The following is a 23,660-nucleotide window of genomic DNA, read 5'->3' as shown; positions in this document are numbered from 1 at the left end:
ACACACACACACAGCCACATCGAGTGGGTAAGCCCTGTGCCTGCGGATGGAGCCGTCGTCCCTACCACCGCCGCCCAACACGCACGTGTGGGCGTGGTGGACACGCCTGCCCAGTGCCCACATGCGCCACCCACAGAGAACACCCAGGAGCACCTCCTGCCCTCAGCCCAGATGGGGTTCCCCCAGGGCTGAGCGTGGAGAAGCGCTGGCTGGCCGTGGCCGCAGTTCCTCCTTCCAGCGCGGGGCTGCCCAGGGCAGAGGCCACCACAGCTCACGAAGGGCCCTGGAACCCGCTGGGAGCCACTGAGGCCAGCACACCTGAGTCAGGGCAGGAGGGTGGCGATGAGGCCGGCGGGCCTGGCACAACCCCAGTGACACCCACTCTCCTCTGTCTTCACAGGCTGGACAACGTTCATGGCTCTCGGGTAGAACCCAGTGAAACGGCCAGAATGAATTCTATGGACAGGCACATCCAACAGACCAATGACCGACTGCAGTGCATCAAGCAGGTGGGTGTGTGGCCCGGGCTCGCTCCTCTGCCTCTGGTAGCCAGGCCCGCTGGCGAGGGCAGGGCAGGCGAGGCGGGCAGAGCAGTGGGGCTGCTCTACGCTGTATAGCTGAGCACCCAAGGTGCTGGGTGGAGGTGACAGTGGGCAAGGCCGACTGCCTAAGTCTCCCCAGCTGCCCACCTCGTGAGAATGTGGCTGGCACGGACCAGCCTCACACTGGAATCACTCACCTGGGTTCAAAGGCCGGCTCTCTCCTGTCCCTTCCCTTCCCTTCCCAGCTGTATGACTTTGGGCCAGTGTCGTGCCCTTTCTGAGCTCTGCTGTGCACTCTGGGCTGTTTTGAGGATAAGGTGAAGTGCCTAATCTCCTTCCCAGACCCAAGCTCCCCACTTCTCTGCTCCAGGGGTTCTCTGTGAAGAAATAGAAAAGGAAACCAACGCCCAGAAGAGGGAAGGGAGTCACCCGAAGTCACACAGTCCTGCCCCACAGGTGCCAGGAGGGCCTCGTCCCAGAGGGTACAAGTTCCCCCTCCTGCCTGTGCTCACACCAAGCTTAAGACGCCATTCGCCTGCCAGTACCCTGTCCGGATTGCTCACGGTGGGCTCAGAGGTCCCCACTTGAAGAAGCCTGGTTACGCTTGGGCAGGCAGATGCCCCCCAGTGGTGACCAGGAGTGATGCGGCCACCCTCTGGGCTCAGCTTCCCTGCAGCCCAGGGCAGCAGTGTCCCTGCACAGGCTCCGGTGTTGTTTTACTCCAGGAAGGGGCAGAGGCTTTGCCATCAAACCGACCTGAGCCCAAATCCTCACTCCTCCACATACCCACCCATGGTATAATCTCAGGCCTGTCCCTCTGTTTCTCTGAGCCTCAGTTTCCCCCGTGAAGTGGGTCCAATAAGGCCGACCTCGTAGGATGCTCTGAGGACATTGTGGGCGGAGCACGTAGCCCAGGCTGGCACGTGGCAGGTGATCAGCTCACTGTGGCGGGGGCTCTTGTCCTCAGTGTTGCAGTGACAGGGAGGGGACAGCTGTGGCGAGGCCCCTGGCTTAGGCGGGCTTAGCTGGCAGCTCGGGTAGCCAGCATAGCCCTCTGGCCTCAGGACCCCGGGGGGAGGCAGGGGCAGACCTCACAGTCCCACCCCCACCCAGCATGCCCCCTCCCCGCTGAACACCAGGGCCCAGTGGAGCTGAGGCTAGTCGGCAGGAATGAGGGATGTGTGCCGTCCCATTAGCATCACGCAGAGCAATCTCAGAAGCCTGGGCCGGGTCTGAGGAGAGGAAATTGAAGCAGAGTTGTTACAGATTGAACTCCACAGAGCAGCTCTCCCAAACGCCAATTACGCCTCTGTTCCCCGTCACAGAATAGAAACCAGACGATGGGCTCCTCCTCTGCCCTTCCCTCCTTCTCCTCCGCCTCTAGGCTCTGCGGGACTCTCTCCCAGCTCTGCCTTTGACCCAGTTTCTTCCGCCCATGAGGGATCAGCTGTCAATGGCTCCACCCCCAATAATACAGTCAAGCCCCTATGCCAGAGCCCTCTGTGTGCTGGGCAAACAGCTCCCCCTCAAACCTGCTCACAACTTGTCTTTTCTCTCTGCGTCTGATTCCCTGCAGGAATCAGGGTGCCCTTTAGTCCCTGGGCCTCCCAGGGATCCAGCGGGGGCAGAAGCCCACCCAGGAGCAGCCCTCACAGGACTCAGATTTACCAGTCAGCGAGCCTGAGCCCCCGTTCCACCACTCGTTGGTTTCCTGACCTTGATTAAGTCACCGCTTCATCTCCCGTCGTCTGTAAACGGGCGTCGTGATGCACACCCAGCCATTGGGTCCCAGAGCTGTTGAAAAGCCAGGGATCGCCTCCACTGCCCTCCCCCGGCCTGCCCTGCACACACACACACAGACACACACACACACAGCTCTGCGTGTGGGCCAGAGAGTGGCACACCTGTGAGGGTGAGCAGGCTGTCCAGATGCCCCCCCACCCTGGGCTATCCAGAGCTCCCTGTGTCCTCCACGCCCACTCCCGCACTTCCAGGCAGACACAGCTCAGCACTGATGTCTGCTCCTCAGCTGCCCCAGAGGGCGACCGCGGCTGGCTGAAGACTGTTGATTCTCAGATGTCCCGTATCCTAATTAGAAGAGAAAGGTCTGCGTGCCCTGAGGATGATGCGTGTCGGCTGTGCCTACCTCTGGCTGGTGGAGCTGTGGCTCCCATCGGGGACCGCACAGCCTCCGACTCTCGGTCCTGCCTGACTTCTACGGCGCAGCCTTCCCTGTCCGCCCACCCCGGTTCTAGCCACTACTGGCACGCGCCAGCCCCCGAGCACCCGGCTATCCATCTTCCCTCCAGGCCTCTGTCTCAGCTGCCTTTCTCCTTTCTCAGCCTCAGGTACAGGGAGAACCAGTGCCCCCTCTACAACATGACCTACTCCTGTCCCCACGGGCTTATCTGGGCTACACGTGCAAAGCCATGCAAATCAGCTAATTCCTGCACAGCAACCTCCCCAAACCCCAGGTGCCCTTTTGAGTATCTGCACTTCCCATTTCTGAGCCCTGGTGCTTCCTGGGCACCCAGTTACCTCACCCATCCTGCTCTTTCTCCCTTAAGATACAAGCCCTGCAAGGTATACATCAGGTCTCCCACCAGGCTGAGTTCCTCAGGGGCAGAGGATGTGCCGTATTCCTCTGTAAGTCAGCAGAGTCCAGGCCAGGGTGGGGCCCAGATATGTTGGGGAAGAATGAGAGAGGGGTAGACTGACAGATCGATAGCTAAGGGAATGAATGGATGGGTGGATGGACGGGCAAATGGAAAGGCAGTTAGGTGAGCGGATGGTAGGTGGATATAGATGATGGATAGATGAATGAATGGATGAGTGGGTGGTTGGATAAGTTCTGGACGGATAGGAAGATAGGTAGGTAGATGAATGGATGGATGAGTGATGGATAAAGTAGTAAATGGATGAATGGGTTGGTGGGCAAGTAGATAGATGCATGGATGAATTGATTGATTTGGGGATGGATGGATGGATGGGTAGATGGATGGATAGATGATTTCATTCACAGATGGACTGATAAAATGCATTCATCACTTGGTCTGGTAGCCAGTCCCTAATCTGGGCATTGGTGTCCCCAACTCCTGCTCCAGCAGACTCAGTGGCCAGTGGATATAGCCCAGAAGGATCTTCTGAGAAATTGTAGAGATGGGCAGGCTTCCTGGGGAGGGACGGGGTATTAGTATCCAGTAAGAGCCACAGCCAGGGAGGCCTCTGCCTGTGATTCAAATCTGTGCTCCCATCCCCATATCAGCAAAGGGTAGCCAAGCTCAGCCCACCCAGCCCTGCTCCCTCCACTGGGGACCCGTTCTGAAGCTGCCGGATTGCTGGCCAGCTCTGCAGATGGACCATCCTTTGGCCAGCTAGCTGCTCACTAGCCATTAATGCATGGGCTTGGCCTCGTGCCAGTTTTGGGGGTTCTGGAGGTGAATGGGGCCCCAATTCTGCTCTCAAGGAGCTTGCAGGAGAAACAAGAAACTGTACAGAGGTCCTAGCATATCAAGCAATAGCAGTCTTTACCTGACACCTACTCTGTAATGGGGATGTCATGACGTATGTTGGTTCTAAACTTTGCAGCAGCACTGCAAGCTGTCCCCACCCCCTTTTGCAGATGAGAGATCTGGAGCTCAGGAACACACCCAGGCTGTGTGACTCAGTGGCCGAGATGGGGTTTGGCCCAGGTCTATCCTGTTCATTCCACTGCATCACGTAGCCACCTTGTAGTCTAAACAGATGACAAAAGCACAGAGAGGGCAGGAGGTTTGGCCAAGGCCACAGAGCCACAGAGCAATAGCTACTGAATGGGGTGCCTGACGTCCTTTCTACCAATGAGTTGCGCCCATGAGTCACTACCCATAGCCCAGGCCGAAGGCCACGTGAACTGGCTAGGTCGAGAGTGGAGAAGCTCAGCGGTGGGCTGGACCGAGATGGGAGGCTGGGTGCTTGGGGGCCAGAACAAAACTGGGCCCATGAGACTGGGAGCCCAGAGCCCCACAGAGGTGTGCCTAGGGTGGGAGTGCTGTAGGCGGGCAACTCTGAGAGCACCAGGCGGTGGTTGCTGACCCTGCTGATTGGGTGTGACATCATGGAAATAAACGGAATAAGTCAGTTAGCAGAGGGAGACTGCTAGGCAGGGAATTAACCGATTTGCATGGCTTTCCACGTGGAGACCAGATGCCGCCCGTGGCCTTGGAGGGGGCAGGTTTTAGGGAGGGCACAGGCGGCAGAGGCGAGGGCCCGTGCTGCCCTCTCCAAGGGTCTGCTTCTGGCCGTGGACGTCCTCCTGTCTTCTGCAGGAAGATCACGCGCAGGGAGCTCTGTCTTTGCAGAAAGAGCCGTGTGTGGGGCTAGGGCGGGAGCTGCCGAGTGCTCAGCGGAGCCTTTGGGAGACAGAGTCGGGGCCAAGGGCAGCCCCACGTGGGAGCATCCCACGCGCCAGGCGCTCTGCCAGGGGCCATATAAGCCTCATCGTGGTTAATCCTCACCGTGGCCCCCTAACGGAAGGCTGTGTCGCTGCATGCTTGCCCTCTTTCTTTCATCTCTCCCTCTCCCTTTGCTCCCACAGAGGGAGGATACTCCAATTCATTTCACTTTCCTCCATCCACTTTTAAATCTTGCCTTTCACAAACCACATCGTAATAGCAGTGATGAAACCCTAAGCAAGACAAAAATTACCACCACCAAGCCGTGATCTGCCATCCCCATTTTACAGATGGGGTGACTGAGGCTCAGAGAGGGGAGGGGTTGCCCTAGGTCAGTAGATAGTTGTGGATGAAGGCAGTGTGACTCCAGGGCACCAGCCCCACAGGGGCTCCCCCAGCACATTCAGCTCGCCTCCCAATTCTGAGACCTGCCAGCTCCTAAGACCCCTCCCTGCCTTGGCTCTGAGGCAGACTCTCACTGCAAGTTGGGAGAGAGCCGCTGCCCTGGGGACAGCTGCTGTTCCCAGTCTCTCCCAGCACCGAGGACACAGAGATCCCAGAAGGTACCACCATCCCCTTTGCAGCTGGCTTACACTCCAACCCCTGTGGACACCTTCTAGGTCTCCTGATGGAGGACCCACAGGCGGTCGCACCCAGCCCTGGAGTCCCAGCTCAGCCCCAACCTTCTTCATGACCCTGGACTCAGTGCCTAGTTCGGCCTGGCCTGGGAAGACACGGATAAGTGTTAAGGAGGGAAGGGGTAGCCATGGAAGCCACCCTCCACCCCTGTCAGCCCCGTGGCCTGGCTCTGAAGCAGGATCTAGACGCCCTGGCACCAGAATTCATTCTCCGTTAACTCAGACCCCGTAACTGGGCGGGGCCTGCACCCCCGAGCTGAGCCAGACCGAGCCCAGGAAATCTGGCTTTGGGGAACAGGGGTGGCTAAGCCGCATACACCTGACCACGGTGTGACAGTAACCTGGGCACAGTGTGCTTGAGCGCACCTTCCCGGCTGGGCGTGGCCCGGAGGCCTCTTTCTGACGCCCCTGCTCTGACTGTCTGGCTATAGCAGGGCTTGCTGAAGCCGGAGCAGGCAGCATGGTGGTGCTGGTTACTGGGGCAGGGGTGGGGGTGGGTGCTCATCAAGAAGGAATCTCCAGGGCCAGTCTGTCCTGACTCGGGGAGAGCCAGCAGCCCCAAGGATGGGAGCCACATGCCACCCTCCTGAAGCCCACAGGGTTTCCTACCCCACTGCCAGCATCCAGAAGACATTTTAGTATCTAATATTAGTGCTCTTTTCTAAACCCTGGTTCTTCTATCTTTGCGATGGGGCCGCGAATCCCCATGCCACCAGGAACTGGGCTGGGGTTGGAGATGCAGAGGGAAGGTGGATAAGAAGGAGTTTGAGAAAACCCATTACTCCTGGCCTGCCCCTTTCTGTGTGTCTCCTCCCCAGGGATGCCTGGGGTCTTTGCGGCCCCAGACTCCCACACTAACGTGTGCTGGCCTCACTCCTGGAGCCTCATGCTGCCTCTCCTTTCCCTCTCCCACAGCACTTACAGAACCCTGCCAACTTCCACAATGCTGCCACGGAGCTGCTGGACTGGTGCGGAGACCCGCGAGCCTTCCAGCGGCCCTTTGAGCAGAGCCTGATGGGCTGTTTGACGGTGAGTCTGTACTCGCCCCGCCTGTGTCTGCACCCAGGGAGGATGGCTAGGGACTAGTGCGCCTGTCCAGGCTGCTGCTGGAGGGAAGGGCACTTCCGTGTGTACCCGACACACATACACCCGCAGGGAACCTGGTCTGATGGGGAGACAGAGTCCTCGGGATTATATGGGTTCTTGACAATTGGTGAGAAAGACACAGATCCTACTTTGAAGAGTTCCAAGTCCGATGGGAGTAAATGTTCCATCAAAAGTAAAGCAGAGAGACTCTTGAAGGGTTTTCAGCCCTCCTTTTATCCAGTCATTCATTCATTCACTTAGGTAAACATCTTTTGAGCTCTTTTTATAGTCAGCCAGCCATCTATCCATTCATGTAAGCGTTTATTGAGCTCCTATTACATCCATCCATCCAGATGAACACGGATTGATCCCTCGTTTATCATGTACAATCCCCTCTGCTAAGTCCTGGGAAACTGAAGATGAGTGAGACCTTGCCAAGCCTGATTCCCTCTTTAGGGGGGAGACAGATGTGGAAAGAGACGGTTGAGAAAATTGTGTACAAAATGGAGGCAGCATAGAGAAGGGAAGGGTTATCGGCCTGGGTGGTGGGCAGGTTGCAGAAAACTGAGAAGAGGAGCCACTTCTACATCTGCAGGAGTTTGATACATCTGCACAAGCAGCTGAGGATAGCGAGAGCATTCTAGGCACATGGAATGGCACACACCAAGGCCCAGATGTGCAACAGAACCCAGGGAACTGAGATTAACTCAGCTTGGTAAAGGTCTAGGATACAAGCTGGGCAGAGGCCAGGCCAGAGCTAGCGGTATCATTTGCCAAGCTTCGGAGCTTGCTGGCTGACAGCCACGTGGAAGGAGCTCAAAGCTTATGCTTGTCCCCAGCCACGTGGCCTATATCCATAAGGGTGAAGGCACCTCTGCGGCCAGTGAGGACAGCTGCTCAGAGGGTCCTGAGTCAGCTTTAAAGGGAATGTGGCTAAACACATTGCTGGGGAGCCCAGCTACCCCAAGGCTTGGAGAGCAGAGGCCAAGACTTATGCCTGGTTAGGCGGGAACAATAAGTAAAATTCAAGGGCACCGTGTTTTCTGAAAACCTCCAGGACAAGAGAGAGGTGAAAGGCCATCACTGCAGAACACCTCTCCTGTGCCTGACACTGAGCTTGGCCCGCTGGCTACGCCTTCTCACTGTGTCCTCAGAGAAGTCTGGTCCTGTCTTCTTCCCCATTTCATAGAGAAGGAAACTGAGATGTTGTGACTGACTTTCCAAGTTCACACAGCCACTTAGAAGTGGACCTGGGATTCAAGTCAAGACCCGTCTGCCTCTAGAGGGGATATTTCTGGCCATTAGGGATGCGAAGCAGGGACGCAGCCAAGACCCTCCCCGGGCTCCTCCATTTGTCTGAAGCTGACACCATCTGGCTCCCTCAGGGCCACAGGGCCAAAGCAGGCGGCAGCCTGCACTGCCCAGCCCTCCTTATTCTCCAGCCCCCTGAGCTCCCCCTCCCTCACCCAGCTCCCTTAATCCTCTTTGTGGGGATCCTGAGTCAGGCTAAGCCCTGCGGGCAGAGACAGATGTTACTCCCATCCCAGCTGCTGGTAGCCGTAAGTGAAGTGGGAGGGGGGGCTGCCAGGCTCCCCCAGCACCCCATCCCGAGCCTGCCTCTGCCTAGGAGGTGGGGACCTGAGGCTGAATCCAACAATGGCCCTGGCCAGGCTGGCTGGGCAGGTGGACAGGAGATGACTAGAAACTGGCCCTGCCCCAGCCCTGTCATTCACCTATTCATTCAACAAACATTCACCAAGTCCCTGCTGTGGGCAGGTCCTGCACAGGGGCCCCCCGAGGGGTGTGCAGTGAGCACAATGGGCCTCTCTCAAACAGCTTACCTTCCAATGGGGAGGCAGACGCTAAACACATAAGGAGTATGTAAGGATGGAACCCAGCGCCCTGGAAGAGGGGGCGGGGTGGTGGTCAGGAAAAGTCTTGGTGGACGTGACCTCCAGCTGAGACCTGAAGAGCGAAAAGGAGTCAGCCAGGGGAAGATGAGAGAGAAGGGTGCTCCAGGCAGAGGGAACTGCCAGTGCAAAGGCCCCGAGGCTTGATCTGTTCAAGGAACAGACAGAAGTCTCAGATGTCTGGAGCACAGGAGAGGGAGAGGGGTACAAGATGAGGTCAGAGGGGGAAGCAGAAACCAACTAACAAAGAGCCTGCAAGCTAAGTGAGAAGAGTTTGGAGATGATTTGAAGGGCAATGGGGAGCCCTTGAAGGGTCTTAAGCAGGTGAGGGATGGGATGTGATTTGTGTGAGCTCTGAAGGGGAACATCCTTGGAGGGTAGGATGGAGGGATTCTGGAGGTCTTCCTGGAGGAGGGAGCCCAAGGAAAACTGTAGGATCTGATTGGCAGGGGATGAGACCACAGGAAACTGTGTAGACAAAAGCCCAGTGCCAGCTCTGCACCCCAGTTTAAGGCATACACTTGGTTGAATGGCCAGCTCTGACCCCCACCTGAACCCCCGACCTGCCGCTTAGCCAGAAAGGGGACTTTGGCCCACTGGTCACAGCCATAGAGACCTGAGTCTGACTGTCACTTGGAGCACAATAGAACCAGCAGCAAGAAAGGTTGGGGGGCGGAGGGGGTCATAGAAGACACCCTTGGTGCCCACAGCATTTTCCCGGCACTGTCTCCTTGCATCCTTATGAAGACACTGCAAGGGGTCAGGGAAAGGCTTATCAATGCTATTTTACAAACAGCTTGCTGCAGTCCCAGGCTGGTACCACTGACCCCCCCAGGAGCCCCAGGGCCCTGCTTGCTCCAGTCCTCCTATCCCCCTGGGCATCCTCAGCCCCAGCCCTGCCCCATGGGGAGGGATGAGATAGGACAGGTGAGAGATCCCAAGGGGCCTAGGTAGGGCGAGGCTGCCGAGTACCCCCCATCCCGCTCCACAGCGACACACACGCACACACACACACACGCACACGCACGCACGCACACACGCACGCACGCACTCGCACCGCTTCCCGTTCAGGGGCAGCCTGAGCCCTCCAGGTTGCTGTCATCCCCTGGGTGACCTCTGGAAACAGATTCCTCTGGATCCGGCTTACTTGGAGGATATAAATTAAAAACCACTTAGCCTTGGGCAGTAAATGGACACATTTTTGCCACATCAGGGCCAGGCCCTGGGATGAAGAGCATTGGGACGCTGGCAGCCCCCTGCCCCACTCTCTCCTTCATGCCCTCTGACGCCAGGATGCAGAAGTGCAGGAGCCCCACGGCCCCTCCCGAGGGGCATCAGCACGGGCACTACTTACTCTTCAGGACCAGGTTCTTCCCTGGCCCCTCCCTTAGCTGCAGGGCTGAGCCCCCTCTCTGGGGGTCCGCCTCAAAGTCAGGCCTCTCTGAACTTGCTCTTCCTTCCTCCCCTGAGGTGGAACATGCTTGATCTGCTCGAGGAACAGAAAGAAGGCTGAGGCGGCCAGAGCATAGGAGAGGGGAGACGGGTACGAGAGGAGGTGGGAAAGGGAGACAGAAACCAGTTAGCACAGCAGCAGTGCCCTCCCCGTCTCTCCAGGGAGGAATTCCCCACAGCCTCAGAGTGTTCACTGCTGAAGCCATGGGTGTATGGTCACAGACAGCATTCACTGAGCTGTGTGCCTGGTCCTGGCTGTCATCCTTGCAAGAAGGAGATTTTGTACCCATTCCACAGATGAGGAAACTGAGGCCCAGAGAGGTTAAATCACCTGGGTGAGATACAACAACGAATAATTGTCAGATCCAGAACTCTGTCTCATGCCTGACTCCAAAGCAGCAGCAGCAGTGGCCACAAATACCTGTCCACCCCAGTACTGAGAATGGTAGCAAAGTAGGAAATGAGGGCTCTGCCCTGAGGGGCTTAGGGTATAGCCATGAGACAGAACTGGGACACATGGAACTGGCAGAGCCCATCACACACAACTTTGGAAATGAGAGACATCCTTGTACCTTTACAGAAGAGGAACCTGAGGCTCAGAGAGGTTAAGTAACTTGCCTTAGGTTGCACAGTATAGGATGGAGCAGGATTGGAGCACAGGCCAGTTCCCCTGACTGCCTCATAGAAAGTCAGAGTCCAGCCACCAGCTGGGAGCAGAAACCCCTTCTTTAGCATTTCCCAGACAGCCTGTCCTGCTTCATGGCCAGGAGGCTCACTGTTCTTCAAGACAACACATCCCTTTATGAGACTAACGAAACTGTCACATGCCTTTGAATATGCCCCCTCTCTCGCCTCTGGACTTCAGTTTCCCTCTCTGTGGCATGAGGGGCTGGACTCCCTGACCTATAGGGCCCCAGGGTCTAGGTCTCAGACAGCCAGGCTCCACCGGTCAGCCTTAGGAGCACCTCGAGGGCTGGGCCGAGCCGAGCTGGCTGGACCCAGGCAGCCAGCAGAGGGCAGCAGCTCTGCGGCCGCTCACCGCAGGCCTTTGTTGGGGAGAGGTCTTCACTGAGGGGTCTTTACGCCCATTGGGGTGGGAGAAGGCCTCTCTGAAACACGACAGGAGGCTGCTCAGCTGAGCCTGCCCTCCCCACAACAGTCAGTCAGACTCACCTCACCGGACTTTCCGGGGGTCCTTAGACTGGGCCAGGGGAAGCCAGGGGCTGCACCAGGTACTCTAGAATCACAGGGGCTAGCTTAGCCTGCTCTGCCACACCTGTGCTGTGTGACCTTCAGCCAGGCCCTACCCTCTCTGTCTTGGTAAAAGGGGACTGTTGGAACCAATGACCCTTCTGAACACTGGGCTCAGGGCACTTGGTGACAGATACTTCCAGGCCTGCAGGAGAGCCCTTAGAACCAGTACCAGGCCTCTCTTGCTCAATGCAGCTAGTTTCTTTCTTTTTCTTGGAACCAGAGCAACAGGATTAGCCAGTATTGGCCAAACAGAAGGACCTTTGCCTTTCTGCCCTCAACCCAGAGCCTGAGGGTTCTTCATGCATGTTGGGAGTTATGGCCTTAACCCTTTGTGGGCTGAAAAAGAAGTCCTCTCGTGGAGAGAGCCCAGGCTTTGCAGCCTGACTGCCTGGCACTGCATCCTAGCTCTCTCACAAACAAGCGTTGTGACCTCAGGCTGTTACTCATCCTCAGTCTCCTCATCTGTAAAGCAGAAACAGTAATAACACTTCGTGGAACTGTTGTGAGAATTTGGCACCTCACTGCTCATGAAGGAAACATTTCCTTAGCCCTCGTACCTGGGAGCGAGCATTCTCATTGCACCACTGTGTCAACATAGCCCACAGACAGCAGCCTCACTGATGCAAAAGTCCAAACAGACTGCCTGTGCTCACTCGCATCCACCCCAAGGCTCTCCTGCCAGGGAGGGCACCGTAGTCAACATCTGAGCTGAAGTGGCCCTTCCAGAACCTTCTCCCCGATGTACAGTGTCTGTCTCCAGAACTGAAATACTCAACAGGCCGTAAAGAATTAGGGGCCTTGGTTTTTCTGCTTGGACAGTGAGACTAACACTGAAGAAGACCCAGCCCTGGGATGGCTCAGTGACTCTGGAACGTGGCGTGCATGTAGCGGACCGTGCAAGGGGGGCGGGCAGGGTGCATAAGAACTGCAGGACGGGGGCAGATAGAGCCCGTGGGAAAGAGGCCTGGGGAGACAGAAGCCTTCTGCGTCAGGGGCTTCTGTTTGCAGCGGAGAAGCTGAGCAAACATTCTAACCTGAGAAAGTCCTTTTTCCTCCCTGCACAGGGAGCTCCCAGGAGATGGAGGTGGGGAGGCAGGACAAGAGGCTCTGGTGGTTCTGGGAAGGGAGGATCCACTGGCTCCTTTCTGGTGCAACACGGACACTCTCTCTGGGCCTCAAGTGTCCATATATGGTAAATGAGGTGGCTGGCCTAGATAAGTGGGTTTCCCACACTTTGTAGCTCTAGAGCCCTTGTAATGAACCCCTAAAATATAAAGCATATAATGGGGAACTGTTCTAATGGCTGCAGGGGCCGGGCCAGAACCCATGGCAGCCTCGGCCCTCCGAGGACCTCCGAGCGCCTCTGCAGCAGGTGGTCTCTAGGGGCTCGACGACGGAGCCTCCCCTTTCTCAGAAGAATGAGCCCCACATCTGGGAGCACTCCTTTCCCAGTCAGTCATAGCCGCCCCAGCTGCTTCCTGAAACGACTCCATTTTCCAAGGTCCTTTCTTCTTAACAAGGAAACCTAATTTGGGGGCTGTTAATGAGGAAGCCAGGCAGGAGGGAGCAGGTCTGGCTGGCAGGACACCTGGGAACGGACAGGTGTGAGCCTGCGGAACCGTTCATGGGGCCCCAGGAGCGTCCTGTACCTCACTGCCCCCCACCCCCTAGGACTGACAGCCCTCCCAGCCCCTGGCTTCTCCCACTTCCAGCCCACACATCTGAGGCTCACAAGGGGATGGGTGGGACCTCCGGTCTGAATGCACAGCCGGCGCTCTTACAGGTGCCTCCCGTGTGCAGAGCCAGCACTTGGCGCTGGAGACAGACCCCAGGCTGAGCATGACAGCCCTGCAGTTTGGGGACTTGGGTCTGAGAGGCTGCAGGGCGCTTGGCACGGAGCTGGGGAGCACCAGGCGTGTCCATCTGGGGAATTCTAAGCTGTCTGTTGGGCAGCTCCGAGCTGGAGCTCCTGGGAAGCGGTGAGCCCTAAATCAGTGCTTCTCCCCAGGTGTGGATTCTGACTCAGGAGGGACCGATGCCGCTGGGTGGGGACTGTGCTTGGAGTATTGATGATAGCGAGTGCCCCGCAGTGGTGGCTGCTGGAGCTCAGTGAGGGATGGGGGAGAGGTGGGAGGCGTGGGAGAGTTCCTTGGGGGGAGTTTGAAGAGCTGCACTGGGGGAGAAGAGACCCTGGCCTGGGGCCACGCAAAACGCGGTAGTCAGCATCCCCCCGCCAACTCCTAGAATGGGGCCAGATTTGAAAGTGGCAGGGCCTGGGCTTTGGGGTCAGGCCTACCTCTGGGCTGGAAACCCCTGAGGGCAGAGCCCGGGATCCCAGGGCCTGGCGTGGAGGAGGTGCTTATCAGTGTTTGCTGAGTGACTGAACGAGGCAGTTTGAGTCCCAGCTCTGCCTGACATTGGGGACCTGCCTTAGCCTGCCCGCCTCGCCTGTGAAATGGGTACATCTGCCACTGTGGATTCAGAGGCCTGGCGTGGACAGTGACTCACCCCCGCCCTTCCTCCCCTTCTTGCTGGCAGGTGGTCAGTCGGGTGGCAGCTCAGCAAGGGTTCGACCTGGACCTCGGCTACAGACTGCTGGCTGTGTGTGCTGCAAACCGAGACAAGTTCACTCCGAAGTCTGCCGGTAGGTGATGGCTGGGGGCTCCACGGTATCGGCGGGAGTGGGGGTGGGGCACTGGATTTAAACCCAAGGCTGTCACCACCCCTGTTGGCTGGCAGCTCGGTTGGTCCAGGTATGGCGTGAGCCCCCGCGTAGCAGCAGCTCACCTGCTGGCCTCTTGAGCCCACAAGTAGGGCCTGTCCCTCATCTCAGGGCCAGCGAGGGGCCCGGGGCACACCACACCCCAAAAACAGGCTAAAGGGAGATGCACATCATCTCATTCCATCACCACAGTGACCCCTTGGTGTAAGTGCTGTGATCATCCCCATTTTACAGCCCAGGAAACTGAGGCTCAGAGAAGCTGCAGAGATTTCCCCAGGTCACACAGCTAAGAAGTGGCAGAGCTGGGATTTAAGCCCAGGCCTGTACTCCAGAATCAGCATCCTTAACCCTGAGGCTCCGCTGCATTCATTCAAGATTTTTTTTATTTAAAATAAAACACAAATTAAAATAAAAATGAATCAGTACATTCAGGATTCTAAAAGACTGCTCTGTGTAGTATTCTCCATTGCAACTCTGTCCCGGCACGGGACCCCCTGACTCTATAGTAAACAGAGGCCACGGAAGGTACCCGGCAGCATTCTGTCTGTGAGCGCTTTAAGCACACTACAGGTGCAGCTTTACCTGTCCCTCCATCCTCATTACCTTGCTTAAAAGCAGGGGAAGCTGTGTAAGCTTTTACTTGAACAGACCTGGACAACCCAGCCCTGTCACTTGCTGAGTGTGTGGCCTCTGAGCCTCAGTTTATCTCCTCGGGAAGGCAGGAATGACAGTGAGGCCGTTGCCCGGGTCAGTGCTGAGCAGTGTCTAGATGTTGTTAACGTTCTTTATGGAGCCTGAACAATTCATTGAAAAAGAAAAGAGTCAGTTATTTCCTCTGTATAACAATAAAACAGACGTTTTCTCTGAATTCGTCCATCAGTTCTTTGGAGCGTATATAGAAACAGCTTAATGCAAACGTTTAAAGGACGTCTCATGATGGGTTTTCATCAGTCTGCACAGCCCACCATTGCTTGAACACGGGTTTGTGCTTTGCTGTGTTACGACGGCCCATGCACGTGGATGGCACGTCACTCATGAAAGGTGGCGAAGGTCTCATTAGCCAATAGCTGCTCTGAGATCCCTGACGTGCCAGCCTGTGTTGGGATATCGCTATTGTATTGAACTGCTTGCCAGGAAATGGTCTTGGAACCTCATAAGAGACGTCTGTTCCTGATGGAATCTGCAGTTTTAATAATAACTTAAGTCAATACAATTTTGACTAGGTAAAAATTGCTGCTTATCCAAGAAGCATATACATCCATATCGCTGTTTAGTGCCTGCTCTTTGCAGGCATCTGGCCGGGGCGGGGTTGTGCTGAGGGGTAAAACAGATGTGGTCTCACCTCGGGAAACGTACCGTCCAGAGCAGGGATCGGCAAACTTGCTTTGTAAAGGGCCAGACCGTAAATAGTTTAGACCTTGCAGGCAATACGAAAGCAGCCATAGACAACATGTAAACAAGTAAGTGTGGCTAGTTCCAAGAAAGCCTTCTTTATGAAAGTAGATGATAGGGTAGTTTCCTGATGCCTGGTCTAGAGAGAGAGAAAATCATCGACCAGATAATCACAGCTGTTTGCTGTACACCAGAAACTAACACAACATTGTAAATCAACTATACTTCAATTTTTAAAAAAAGACATGCAAAAAAATCACAGGTGTATGTGTGACTGTGTGTGTAAATTCAAGCTGTGATAAGGGCCCTGAAGGAGCGGCCTCAGGGATGCCACGAGACCACTTGGGAGTGGGGAAAGTCTTCCCTGAGACCCAAAGGTCAAGTAAGAGTTGAGTAGGGGAAGAAAAGGAGGAAGGACTGCCCAGGTAAAGGGAACAGCCTATGCAAAGGCCCTGAGGTAGAAGCAAGCATGGCTATTTTTTTAGCAGAACTAAAAGGAAGGCCAGTGGTTCCAGAGCCCTGGGGCAGAAGTCAGCAGCAGTTAGACACACAGGGCCTGTCTTGAGGGTTGTCCTAAGAGTAACGGGAACGTGGCTAAATTCTAATTTTGCAAAGATTGCTCGAGCTGCAAAAGAACAGATTGCTCAGGGGAGGCCGGTGCGGATGGAGGGAGCCAGTTGGCAGATTGCTGGGATGTCAGGATGAGGATGATGGTGGCTGGACCAGGAAGGTTCCGCTTCCTGTGGAGTGGAGTGGAGACAAAGGGATGACTCCAAGGGATATGTAAAAGGCAAAACCGAGACAGGGAGAGCGTGGCCAGAGGGGTCGAAGGAAAACAGGAGAATGGGCTGTCCCAGAAACCCCAGCTGCTCCCCAGGTCCATGTGTAGCCCCTCCCTCAAGGGTCTCTCACACCCCTGCTAGTATGTTCTGGGTGCTCTACCATATTATGCTTCAATGCCCAGCTCTGTGAGACACAGGATATTTTCTACATTTATGGATGAGGAAATTGAAGCTCAGAGAGGTCTTGTGACTTGCCTGCTGTCACACAGCTCGTAAATGATGGAGTCCTGGCCTCCTGAATCCAGGCCTGAAGCTGTGCCCACTGCATCACTGTTGACTCTGGGACCAGTTGGGGACCGAGATTTAGGAGGCCTCTGATCACCTGGGCCAGGATCTGAGAAGCTCCTCCATTTGGGAGAGCTCTTTGCTCCACTCAGATCTCTCTAGCATGGCCCTGCCCTCCTCTAAGTGGTATTTCCAGCATCACTTCTTCTCCTGAGACAAGGGATTTGTTCCTTCCCCATCTGTACCCCCAGTTGTGCACTGCTCTTTACAGTCTAGAGAGCCCTTTCCCATGCATGTGTCTATCTAGTCACATGATAGGCCCTAGGCCCACGAGGTGCGTTCTCAGTGTACCCATTCTGCAGCTGAGAACACTGAGGCCCAACAGGGCCTGCGGCTTAGCTGTCACTTGAATTCACTTATCAGGAGTCAAACCCAGGTCAGCCCCAAGAGCCACGACTAACCACCTTTCCCAGGCCGCCTGCCCTCTTGCCTCACGGCTCTCAGGGTCCCTGTCATCCCCCTGCTTGACCCGTCTTTTGGGAAGGCAGGGCACCAGTCTGACGGGGAAGACTTCAGCTCCTAGTTTCGTTGGTTGGGATAAAGGGTCTGTGGGGGGCAGGCTTGACCGTGAGAGGGATGGAGACCACAGAGAACACAGCAGTGACCCCAGATTCCAGAAGCGACTCCAGCACTGGCCCCCATCTTCTCCACATTGCCCACCTCCCAGAGCTGTGGCCTCATCTGTAAAGAGGGATTATATGCCAATCCCACAGGTTGCCCGGGAGGATTAAATGACATTGCCCAGGCGTGGAAGTGAGGGGCCCAGCTAACACCTGGCGCACAGTGGGTGCCGAGTCAATATTTTCTGGCCTTCCTTCTCTACTTCTGTCTGTCTTTTTCCCAACATGGTTCCCGACCTCTCTAAGGCCCTTTCTGCCTTAGTGAGGCTGTTTCCCACCCTCTCTTTCCCTGAGGCTCTGTGGGTGGGTGCATGACCTGCCTAACCCCACCTCTGGGTACAGCTGGGAGAGTCCCCGTGGTGTCAGTTGTGTGTGTGCAGTGGCCACACCGGCCACTACGGGGCCCACCTGGGCCTCTCCCAGCCAGGCTTCTGCAGTTCTAGAACACGCTCTGTCCCCAGAGCTCCTGCAGCCTCTCCGCCCTCCCGTCTTCCTGTCTCCGTCTGGGTTCCCACTCTGCCTCACTGGCTAGTGCAGTTTTTACCCTCTCAGTCCTTCCCTCTCCTTTCTCTCTGAGGGTCTCTGATGCTGTCTGTCTCTGTCTGTCCTTCCCTTTCCTGCTGCCTCTGACTTTGTCCCTGCGTTGTGATGTGTATGTGCGTGTATATGTGGCGGTGAACATGTCTCTCTGTGTGTGTGTGTGCGTGCGTGCGCGAGTGTGTCTCCCCTCCTGCCTCCCCCACTCCTTCTCCCACTCTGTCTCCCTGTCTGTCTCTCTTGTCAGGAGGCCAAGCTAGGGCCAGAGGGCTGGTGGGATGAGCTCATGCAGCGAGAAGCAGAGCGGCGCTTTGTCAGGAGAGATGGCGGTGCGCTGGGCTGGGCTGTGCGCGCCAGCATTGGTGGGCTCTGGAGCAGGTGCTCAGGCCTGGGGGCAGTGCTGTGCGGTGTGTGTGTGTGTGTGTGTGAGAGAGAGAGAGAGAGAGAGAGAGAGAGATGGAGCGTGAGCGCAGAGCAGACACTGCAGCAAACAGCCAAGTCAGGCGTCTCCACGTGGGCCCCTCTGATACCCAGCCCCCAGCTCTTTGTTCTGGTGCAGCCTTTAGCCTGTGTGCTCGCACACGGGAGCACGCGCACACGAGCACGCACAACAGCATCCTCCTCATTGGGAAGGTCCTTGGGGGCCAGCAGCTCCCTCCTCCGCCTCAGTCCAGAAGGTCACCTGCCTTGTGCCTCCCCTTGTCCCCCCGCCAGGCCACGGCAGGCCCCCCCGCCCCCCGGTCGCTGCCTGCCTGCTCTCGGCAATTTGGCAGGCAGTACTGAAATGTCAGCCTCCCTGGCACCAAGAGGCCCACGCCTGCTGGCTTCGTGGGCACCAAGCACCAGGCAGTTACCATGTCCAAGGTCCCCAAGAGCCCTCTGTGTGCCTCTGCTACTGTCCACGCTTGAATGACTCTGTCCCTTTGGTTGCCCCTGTGAACAGCCCAGAGGCGGGTTAAAATAATAGAATAGGGAATGTCAGAACCCAGGGGATGGGGAGCCCAGGGCCCAGAGAAAGGGGGATCTGCCCCAGGTTACAGTGAGGCGGGGCAGAGCCCAGACAAGAGCCTGGGTGGCCCACTGCCCGTCCTCACGCCCCTCTTGCCTCCCTGAATGATGACTCTGGGCTCCCTCTGAGAGGTGAGAGGCATGGGGCTGCTGGCAGAGTGGAAGATGTGGAGAGAGCCGCAGGTCTGGGAGGTGCCAGGGCACCCCGGGGGCATCCTGGGAGAGGCGACCCGTAGGCATTTGGAGAAGGGATCAGAGAACTCAGGAGAGAGGTCAGGGCTGAAGAGGCAGCCCCTGAAACCTCCGAGGAAGAGGAGGCCAGCCTTCTTAGGGACAAGCAGAGGGCAGTTGTCAACGACCTGCCTGTGGGCTGGACGTGACCTGCAGACAGCTGAGGTCCGACTGTTCAGCGGTTTTTAAAAATGCATATTAGTTGCCAGCGTTTGCTCTTTGGAAGACTGTACTGTCCAGTCAAATGCCTGGCTTCCTTTGAATGGGAACCTTGGACCCAGCCCGGCACGGGCTGGGTGGTGGCTGACCCCTCGGATAAGTGCCGTGCTTCCCGCGTTGTCTCACACCCCAAGCATTTCCTGAATTTGGAAACCTGCTGGGCCCTGTGGACATGTGTGTTTCTTACCTCTTTTCTACACACACGCTCACATCCCAACACAGCAGCCTGAGCCCCGGGCCCGGGAGTGGAAACCCGAGCAAAGTGGATCACTTGCTTTGTGTTGACAAACATCTGCCCGGTCTGTTTTCTCCAGTGTGCTGACAGCCCCCAGAGGAGCTGACAGCAGCCCACAGGAAGGCCAGCCTGGGAGGTGAAGACTCAGGAATGTGATGGGGCCCCTGCTCTGCGCCTCCCGGTCTGTGGCCTGCGATCCACTCAGGAGGGGCTCGAGAGAAGCTTGGTCCTTCTTGGAAGCCCTCAGTCCCCGGGGAGCTTCTGCAGCAACTTATGAAGCAGCCCTGAGGCTCAGAGACAGACCCAACCCCAGAGACCAATGGCAAGTGTCCCGCCTCCATTGGAGGGTTCGGATGGGGCACAGACCTCAGAGGCCAGCCAGGTCGTTTCATCACTCCCGCCCAGGACTCCTTAAGCAGGAGAAGGCAGGTCATAAACCATTTTCCTCTGTCGTTGAAAACAATCCTTCTTGCTCCCACCTAGCTGAATGGGGGGCTTTCAGACCCCCACGGTGGTGCTCACATTCCTGGCCTCTCTTGGCGTCCCAGCTCCTATCTCTACCTTCACGCCTCCCCCATGGCCTGTCTCCACCCCCTCTGCCTCTGCCCACCCCATAGCACGCAGCCGCCTTCCCGTCACCATCACCGGGGAGGACAAATGGCCTCATTCAGGGACACCCTGCCAGATCTGTCTCTCTAAGACAAAGCTGTGCGCAGCTCTGCGTGAAAAACGGCTCGCAGCCGCCCAGTGAGCAGGCAGGATTGGTGGGTGCAAATTACAGGGGATTTGTTAACGCTTGCTGGCTCCCCCCAGAGAAAGCGGCAGGTGGGCCCTCACCCTTGAAGTGCCAGGCTGCCCGGCTGGGCGCCTCGTCGAGGCCGGGGCCAGACTTCCTCCTGGACACCAGCCCCCACCGCCACATCTGAGCTCAGCAGAGCTGGGATGTGAGGGAGGGACTTGGCTTCCTTCCTCCTGCTTGGCCGCCTCTGCACTCCAGGTCAGGTCCTGCTCAGGAAAGGGCTCTGGATTTCATCACCCAGCCCCTGGGAACTGACTGGCGGTCAGCTCTGTTTAAAGGACAAAACCTGTTTATCATTCACCTTCTGTCGAGTCACTGCTGTGAGCGAGGCCACTGGGGCTCTTATCAGCACACCCATTTTGTAGAGGTGGAAACTGAGGCTCTAACAGGGACAAGACAGACCAGGTACATGGCTTCCGGGGCTGGAAGCAGGACTTGGACCTCCACGTGATTAGATCTGGAGCACAGGGAGCTGTGCCTCTTCTGAGTGACCCTGTGTGAGCAGGTGGGGTAGGTCATCCTGGGCCAGTGGCCCCTGGCTCCCTCCCCTCCCCCAACTCCCTGATAGCTGAGGCCCAGTCACTCTGCTCTTGGAAAAAAAGAACAGTGGGGAGGAGCTCATGTGACAGAGGGTTTGTGTACACAGCTTCCCGGGCTAAGGAATTGGAGGGAGGGGTGTGCGATGGTCCCTGGCACGTCCGGAGTGAACAGTGAGGAGGGGGGCAGTGCCACGGAAGAATGAGAGAAGGCAGATTTGGAAATAGCTTCAAGGCCCTGGAAAAGGGAACTGAGTATTTCAGTGGCCATTAAAAGTGAGGTCCCCTAATAATGATTACCATCCGGAAATACTTATGACATAATATTAATTTCTTTTTAGAAGGGTAACAAAATGTCATGCTCAGTATGACCTCGACCAGGTGCAAAAACAAAATATACATTTGGTTAGGCAGAGGAAGCAGAAAACAGAAGGGAATATACCAAAATGTCAGCTTAGAAATCATGGATCTATCTGGATGGGGGGAGGTAACTGACGCTTTATTTCCCATATTTTCTGCAGGGGGCATGGATTCTGTCTTGGTCAGGATGGTCGATGGTCGCCATGGGCTCCTCTGGAGCCTGGCTGGAGTTGGCATGGGGTGGGGGGAAGCGAGAGCACGCTGGTCTTTGGGCTACTCAGCAGTTTCCCCAGCACAGCCCTCTGCTTCCCGACGGCCTGGGGGACGGACCCCTGCTCGCTGGGGGGGGGGGGCTACTCTTCCTGCCTTCTTCTCTTTTGTGGGGTTAGCTCATCGCTGGCTCCCCCCACAGAGCCAGGGTGTGCAAGGACACGGCTGCCTGAAGGCCCAGCTGGTGGAGATCTGCTTTCCTGGCCTGTCCAGAAGGAGAGGGGGTGGGGGGATGAGGGCATTGGCTCATGGCAAGGGGGGCCTGGGGGCCGGGATCCTGACAGGCCATGAAAAGCCCTCTCAAGATGGGGCTGCTTTTCCTACCTGGACCCTCACGACTCCAGTCCAGAGCCCCAGCTGGGACTCCACACACATGATTGGGATGGGGGTCTGTGAGGCAACAGGGGAAGGAGAGGCCACTGGAGGCGCCTCAGTCAAATGATGTGTGTCTGAGTTTGGGTTTCCCCAGATGCAGACCCCGCAATGAAGATTCCAGTGCAAGCGATTTATTTAGGAGGAGCCCAGAAAGCACCAGTAGAGAAGCAGAGAAATGAGATGCGGAAGGCAAGGAGGAGGAGAAGTGTGACGTGAAGCACTGTGCCTGCCGTGGGGAGCTCCCGGAGACAGAGTAGGACGTGCCCCTCAGTCAGCCTGAGAGGCCAGGGCGAGGAGGTGTTCAGCCAGCATCTGGCAGCCATCGCTGGCTGGGGGCTCCTCGGGGTCAGGGTGCGGACGCACCCTTCGGCGATCACCTTGGCGGACATGCCAGGAAGAGCCACGGTGCCCGTGGTAAGCAGAGGGTGTGTGAGGAGGCATCCACAGTGCCAAAAACAAAGCACCCAGTTTCCGTCCCCTGCATCCCAACCTCATCCCCACCCCCGCCATACTCTTCTGACTGTATCCTCCATATTTTTGCTTACTTGTTCTGACTTCAAGAGAGGAATTTGAGAAGGAAACTTTCTATCTTCTCCCTATGGCCACCGTACCTGGCGGACCAGCCCCCCTTGCCACATTTAGATGCTAACTGTCCAAATAAAGACAGCAGGCCGTGCATCCAGGTGTGGCTCCAGGTGCCTGGGCCGGCTCTCTGCTCCTTAAAAAGGGAGCCCGGGATTTGGGGAGCTGACCCTCTCCCCCTTGAACTAGCAACCTCCCAAACATGGGAAGAGAGCTGACACGGCAGTGGTTTTCTCACCAGGCCCCGTGATCACCTTAACCGTCTTGGGGGCCACATCCCTTTGTCCACACTTGAGGGTGCTCCAGACAAAGAGGACAGCCCTGGACAAAGCCATGGGGGCTGGGTACCATCCTCCACCTCCACCTCCACCTCCCCTGGGCAGGCCATGCCCCACCAACACCAACACCCCCAGCATCAGTTTCTTCCCCAGTCCAACGCATCCATACCATCTCTCTACCTTCGTGGCTGCGGGAAGAATAATGAAGTCCTGGGCGTGGGAATGCCTCTGAAAATAAAAAATACTAAACAGAAATTTTCAGGGCAAGGAACGACAGGCGTCTTGTGCCAGGCCCGCTCCGTGCCAAGCACGGGGGCTACAAACACGTATAAATGCACCACACACAGTCCCTGCTCTTCGGGTTTGAAATCAATGAATGCTCCCATTCTGGGGGTGAGACATGACAGTAATCCTACACACAGACACAGCCCTTTACACGGCCTTTCTTGTCCGGCCCCGTGAGATCCCCACGGCGGGCTTTTTCCCATTTAAAGAGGAGGAGACTGAGGCTCTGAGGGGTGGGAAGGTGGCCTCAGCAGGGGCAGAAGTGGGGCCAGAGCTCTGGCTATCCTTGCTTCTCTGCAGGTGTCCCCAAGGAGATGCACAGCCTCTGGGGTGATGCAGGGCCACGGGGTTATCGCCATTCAGGCACCAGGGTGTTGCCACGTTGCACCCAGAGCGCTGCCTTCCACCGTCCGGCCCAAAGGTGCATCTGGGACAGAGGACCTGCCCCAGGGTGCCCTGAAGATGCCGTGGCCGCCCGAGAAGTTAATAAAGCCATGGGCAGCAATTAATTCTGCAGAGGAAAGGGCCAGGTAAGAGGATTAAGGAAGCCAGAGCTTTGGTTTTAAGCTGGAGCTTAGCTTTCTCACCCTCAGAGGAGGGATTTCAGGGGATTCGACGGTGTGAGAGTGACATGGAGCAGGGACTTGGCAGAAAGTGGGCGAGGTGGTTATGGAACTTTCAGAGCAAGCATTGCAAGCCATGGCCTTATAAATACCTTCTGGGTTAGACAGACAGACACAGGAATTAATGATGGTGCAGGTATCATTAG

The 23,660-nt window shown here is 56.7% G+C and overlaps 1 protein-coding gene across 6 annotated transcripts in view; it reads left to right on the top strand.

Annotated features, from left to right (window-relative positions):
• ZMIZ1 (zinc finger MIZ-type containing 1) overlaps nt 1-23,660 on the top strand; it is a 185,759-nt gene that overhangs the window by 81,451 nt on the left and 80,648 nt on the right. For all 6 annotated transcript variants that reach the window (XM_060285841.1, XM_060285842.1, XM_060285840.1 and 3 more), the window contains 3 exons: nt 401-509; nt 6,529-6,642; nt 13,854-13,959. In XM_060285841.1, the coding sequence (XP_060141824.1) occupies nt 450-509; nt 6,529-6,642; nt 13,854-13,959 (280 nt within the window). In that variant the 5' untranslated portion in view covers nt 401-449. The remainder of the gene's footprint in view (nt 1-400; nt 510-6,528; nt 6,643-13,853; nt 13,960-23,660) is intronic.

This window comes from Globicephala melas, chromosome 16 (genome assembly GCF_963455315.2).
Source record: "Globicephala melas chromosome 16, mGloMel1.2, whole genome shotgun sequence".
Lineage (NCBI taxonomy): Eukaryota > Metazoa > Chordata > Mammalia > Artiodactyla > Delphinidae > Globicephala > Globicephala melas.
This window is presented reverse-complemented; position numbering and strand designations above follow the sequence as displayed.